This window comes from Polistes canadensis, unplaced genomic scaffold (genome assembly GCF_001313835.1).
Source record: "Polistes canadensis isolate GaletaPanama2010 unplaced genomic scaffold, ASM131383v1 scaffold_49, whole genome shotgun sequence".
Lineage (NCBI taxonomy): Eukaryota > Metazoa > Arthropoda > Insecta > Hymenoptera > Vespidae > Polistes > Polistes canadensis.
Window position 1 is genome coordinate 720,794 of NW_014569596.1, and position 6,043 is coordinate 726,836.

Here is a 6,043-nt window from a genome sequence, read left to right on the forward strand (position 1 = left end):
TATTTATAATCATTAAAGTATAATAACATAGACGAACTACCATTTTTAGTAGTGTTATTATATAATTATGAAAAAAAAGAATAAAATGATACCAATAGGCACTGTAATAAAAAATTTATGTAGATATAGCAATGTACATTTCATAATATTTTTAAAACATCAAATGCATGCAAATGTATATTTGCATACATACCACAATATTACAACATTATATATGAAACTTACAACATTTTATGATATTTGTGTATTTGTTCTTAGGTTCGATCATTCAAGATTTGCACATTTTATATTTTGCACTCAATATCTAGTTAAAAAGATACTATCTTTTAAAAGATAAATACAACAATGTTTGACATAATATGGCAAAAAGCTAATGTTTTTTTATATACATTATATATATATTATTTATAATTATTCTTGTGAAATTAAAGCTTTCCCAAAAATAAAAATATTAATTTATGAGTTTTGGGAAGAACTGCCACAACAAGAACTTTTTGTTGGTCGAGTTTCTTGAGTTTCATCTTCAACTACCACAACATTCCGACGTGTACTGCTAGTCCTTTGCAAACAAGACTTTTGTTCTACTTCATCGGCATGTTCTATCATTCTACATGTCAAATCCAAGAACATTTGCTCAATGTTTTGATTTAATTTTGCAGATGTATGAAAATGCATGGCACCAACTTGCTGCGCATATCTAGCAAAAAAATATTCATTTTATAAATCCATTTACTTCTCAAAATAATTTAAAAATTACTTACTCTTCTGCTTCTTCTATCGAAACATTTCGATCCTTTTCAAGGTCTATTTTATTGCCAGCAATCGCTAAAGAAATTTCACTGCCCAACATTTTTTTAAGTTCTTTTACCCAATTTTTAACCTAAATAAGTAAAAATGATATTACAGAGAAATTGATTGTAATAAAAATATTGAAAAAATTCTTATGCATACCTTTTGAAAAGTATCTTCATCTGTAATGTCGTAAACTAAAATAGCACCATTAGACATCCTATAATAAATTGGTCCTAGTGCATGAAATTTTTCCTGCCCTGCGGTATCCCATATTGCTAAGTTGACTCTTTTGCCATTTATATTTAACTTCTTATTTAAAAAAGATGCCTTAATAAATTATAATAAAGTAAAAGATCCAATTAGTGGTATATTATAACAGTTGACATGGTATATTAGAGAATATATTATATAATATATATTAATATATATTTACTATATATATGTTTATAAAATATTGTTGTATAATTTACTTAGGTAAAAAAACAAGACAAATGATTAAGTAATATAAAAATTTCATGTTATATGCAACAGTTATATCACTTACTTGAACAGTAGTAACATGTTTGTCATTAAATTTGTCTTCAACGTATCGTAATGCTACTGATGTTTTTCCTACACATCCTTCACCAAGTAACACAACTTTGAAATTATATCCATTTCCAGTATTACTAATCGAACTGGCCATAGTTTTCAAATAACTAATACGGTTAAAAGATGATATCACACGTACATATGTACCGAAGATCAATGTAGATTAACATTCACGTTGGTCCTATGCATATGTTGGTCATATTAATATAAGATTAATTTAATATAACAATTATATTTCTTATATAGTTAGACACTTATTTCTTTATAACGTCAAAATGAAAGCATCAGCTGTTTTCACCTCATACACATATCCATATACATACCACACTATAATTACATACAATCATACAATAAACATATATGTACACACATAGTATACGTACTATACTACATCATTGCAAATCTCATATACAGAGTGATTCATGAAAAAATGTCATAAATGCGATATATGATTTCTGAAATAATTTTAAATGTTCATATGAAGATGGCCCGATTTTGAACGTTTATAAAACAGTAGTTGTTGAATTCTACAAATAGCTAAGATTATATTACAATAATTTACATTTTGCGAAAGATAATCGGCAAACTTACAGTTTACAACTAAGAGGTGCACATATCTAGTGTTTTTAATAATTTTCAAAGGTACACAAGTTCATCGTGACTATCCCGTTTATGGCATTTAAAATACGTTTGATTAATGCCTCTCTTATTTTTACCTTTCTTTGGTAAATTATATGGGTCCTTCATCCCTGTAGGTATTCACTTCTGTAGGTAATAAATAATCTAGGGGGTTTAATCTGGGGACCTAGGTGACCAATTAATGGGCCCATACGGACGACATGAGATTTATACTACTACATTTATTTACATATAAACGAATGAACTGTTATTGTTTGAAAATAGTTATATGATTGAAAATATTTTATAAATTTTGAAGTCACCTTTATTATGACTGTGCACAAGTATGGCAATTACATATGTATGTGTCATGTGTTATAAAAGAGGAGGGAGACAGACAAAACAAAGAATATAAACCTTACGTAAAGGATAAGATAAAACAGGTAAGATAAGTAAAATTTGAAATGATGACAAATATCGCGACTTCTTACAATCGTTCTCATACATTCAATTTTGATCGTATAATTTTTTACGGTTCTACCATTCGTTAGTGATTACTTATATTGGATTAAAATGAATATATGTTACAATCCAATATTTGTCACTTTTATTATAAATCAAGTTTTTCATTCTAAATAATAGCTTACGATAGATATTATATATATTATACGTTATCATATACAATAAAAAAATATCAATACATTGTTTAAAAAATAAAAAATATGCAATAATTCTTTAATATATTTCTTACAATAAATGACATGATATATAATAATTAAAATTACACTGTATATATACTCCATATATATTTATAAGTTATATATAAATTAATATGATAAAAGTATGATTGGATTTGTTTCTTTTTTTGCAAAATTTGTATAATGATTCGAAAAATTGTTAATCGAATTGAAAAGTGTTTTAAATTTTCGCGGGAATAAATAAATGAAAAGTTAAAGTAATTGCATTACGATTTTCAACGTATCCGACTTTTCAACCAATGAGAGACTCGTTGAGAAGCACAATTAAGCAAGTCACCAATCGCGAGGAGTGATTTCTCTTGCTATGCAAGTCTGAATTGTTGAGTGCTTTCTCTTTTTCCCCCACCATTAAACTAGACGACATTCGAAGTCGTGTCGTAGTGTGGCGCAGCCATCCGATGGAAGGAGGCCACAGTTCGGAGAAACAGAGAGAAACCGCGGGATGTTAATGGTGGATGGACGGTGGAAGTTACCTCCTCGCTAGTCGTAAAAAAAGGTAGAGAACTAATGAACTGTCATGTGAGTGGTAGGAAAAGAAAGAAAGGATTTTGATTGCGGTATGTGATGAATGCTAACCCGGTTTGCGCCACGAATGTATACACGCGTGTGTTTGACGTAATGAGAACGAGAAACGGCACGCGCGCTCTTGGTGTGGCCCTCGTATATTTAATTGGAAGTGCATGTTGCGGCCTTTCGTTTGACATGTACGTATTTATATGCACCTTTCGAACACTTTCTTTCTTTCCATCTTTTTCTTAATTTTTTTGCTTTCTTCTGTTCTTCTATCGCATTTTTTTCTTTGTCATTTCTTACTTGATTCTTTATTCTTTTATCCAGTTCTCTACATCTCTTTCTATTTATCTTTTTCTTTCTATTTTTTCCTTTCTCTTCTCGAACGTTTCTCCACACATATATACAGTCTGTTGTCCAGCTTCTTTTTTTTTTTTTATAGATATATAACTTGCTGCACGACAAATTATCGGCCCTACCCGTTTGTGTTTTACATATCGCAATTTATACTTCATTCATATCGTTGCATCGAATTTTTATCGAGATCTCGATAAAAACACTTTATATCGCGAATTATAAATATAGAGGAAACAAGCAGCTTTTCTATCGATCGACACATTCTGCGAGATCATCGAGCTCCATCGTGCTCTGCGAAATATATCTGCATGCGAGCGCCTTAAAATCAGATTGAAGAAGAAAAGAAAAGCTTGTCAAAAAAATCAACTCTGCCAAGCCAACAGTCTTTTTTTTCCTATATGCATGTACATAAATACATACTCTTGTCTTCCTGGATTGCATTACAAGGTTTGTTTACCTCTTGCTCGCTTTTATTTAGTCAAAACTGAATTTGTGATATACAAAGATATCATCGGTGCGTCAATGTCACGGCCGATAACACATTGTGAATTCATCGAGGTTTGTCGTGAAAGAATGATGCATTACGAAAATAAATTTTAAAGCTCACCAAGTGGTTATGGTTTGCGAATAATCAAACGGATGGTGTCGTTGACTCTAGTTCTTTATCATCGTATCGCAAATGATCTTCATCCGTCGTCAGCTGACGAGATATTGTCAAGCATATCATTACGAGTTCAGCACGTTTTTCGTTCAGGTGCATGTATTATGCATTCTCGATGACAATCCAGTTTCAAATACTGCGTATATCGGACTTGTATTTTTTTCAGTAAATATATTTTATGTAGTCTATATTGTAGGATAAGTTTCAAGACTTGATGGCTTTTTAGGGACATAAGATATTTCCAAACGCTTTGCTCCTTGTGCAGTACAAAGGTAAAGAACTGCTACTGCATATTTTCTAACATAGTTGACAAAGGACGTTGTTTGTTGGAGTATTATTAATATAATCTTTAATATCTTTTTTCTTTTTTGTCTGAATAGAAAGAGTAAATTCGAAATCATTCAACTACGTATTGTTTCTTTAATTTTAATTCTTGATAACCTAGATCTGGATAAGACGTGAAATGTGCAGTGGTTAAATTCGTGCTCAATATTTCCTGCGAACGCTTTCAAATAATACCTGAAATGTAGAACCCTTTCATCTTCTCTTCACTGATTGTGAGATGGGAACACATCAAAGATATATAAATCTGGAACAGTGGTAAGAATTCTATATCGTATTCGTGTCGCATCTCTACTGTTCCGTAACGAACAATATTATAATTAAATATAAATTTTTTCCTTTTTTCTTCTACGTCATTTATATATATATATATATATAATAATACTCGCGGATTATGCATAACATGTTGAAATAATTTAATAAGATCTAATGTTTTTAATCTTTCCGTTTTACGCCTATTATTTGCCCGCTTGCTCTCATTTTTTTTTGCCTTCTTCTGTTGATGCACCACTCCCGTGCATCCGTTTTAAACTCATTCCGTCTGTTAGAGGAAGCTGAATATGATGGTATTCGGGATGATAGCAATAATAATTGCAACGGCGACTAGGTATGTTATACGTCACACTTGTTCAAGCTCGTTCGAATGTGGCGCACCGTTTACGCTTAGCGCGAGTCGACAAAGAAATAAAAGATCTAATTGCACCGACCGTTGACGCATTTTACCCTCGAGCATTCATCTCGTATCACTTTTTTTTTGTCATTCGTTAACATTTTATATTTGTTTAATTATCTAATTCGAAGTTAAGAGAATGTTCTTTCATATTAAGTAGACATAAATATATATTAATTAATATATAATGATATTAAATTTTTTAAGAAATAAATTGGATATTTGCATGAAAGCACTATCCTTCTTATTACATATTTCTGTTATATATATTATACTACTTGATTTTATTGAATTCAAGTAGATGTAAATATTTTCGCATCCTTGCACTTCGCTTGCTGAGTATTAAAAGACGTTACATAGACATATACGTAATTTTGTACAAGCTTCGTTCGTCTCTTTATAAATCGATTGGGATTCTTGAGCGGAGGCAACGAATTTAGATACACGATTGAAATGCATACCGTGAATCGGTGGTAGCATCCGTGGCAAGTTAGTATTGATGCTACGAAGAGTCGACGTTTCGCGTGAGTAGATCTCTTTTCTTCGTAACGTTTATATTCTTCGTGATTCTTTTTATTTTTTATTTATTTTTTTCTTTTTTTTTTTTTTTTATAAGAAAAAAGATCAAGATACATATATTTCTCGTTCTTCTTATTGTTAGTCTTATTATTATTACTATAATATTTCATGGATGTTTTCTCGGATGTCAAGATGTCCGGCCCTTTAAGATATTTATGGGGATGA

The 6,043-nt window shown here is 30.7% G+C and overlaps 2 protein-coding genes across 7 annotated transcripts in view; one reads left to right on the forward strand and one right to left on the reverse strand.

Annotated features, from left to right (window-relative positions):
* Positions 1–166: 166 nt before the first annotated feature.
* LOC106785367 (ras-related protein Rab-21) lies at positions 167–2,055 on the reverse strand. Its single transcript, XM_014745756.1, has 5 exons — positions 1,975–2,055; positions 1,337–1,564; positions 952–1,119; positions 762–880; positions 167–697 (listed from the first exon to the last, which is right to left on the reverse strand). Exons 2-5 carry the CDS (start codon positions 1,475–1,477, stop codon positions 457–459), a joined length of 669 nt encoding a protein of 222 aa, XP_014601242.1. The 5' UTR covers positions 1,478–1,564; positions 1,975–2,055; the 3' UTR covers positions 167–456.
* A 1,016-nt stretch (positions 2,056–3,071) lies between these two features.
* The window catches only part of LOC106785377 (protein-methionine sulfoxide oxidase Mical), a 27,313-nt gene continuing 24,341 nt past the window's right edge, over positions 3,072–6,043 (forward strand). For 2 of the 6 annotated variants that reach the window (XM_014745775.1, XM_014745774.1), the window contains exon 1: positions 3,083–3,463. The gene's annotated coding sequence lies outside the window, so the exon portion shown is untranslated. Of the gene's footprint in view, positions 3,464–6,043 lie in introns of all 6 variants that reach the window. The other 4 variants (XR_001381517.1, XM_014745778.1, XM_014745776.1 and 1 more) reach the window with 4 other exon arrangements.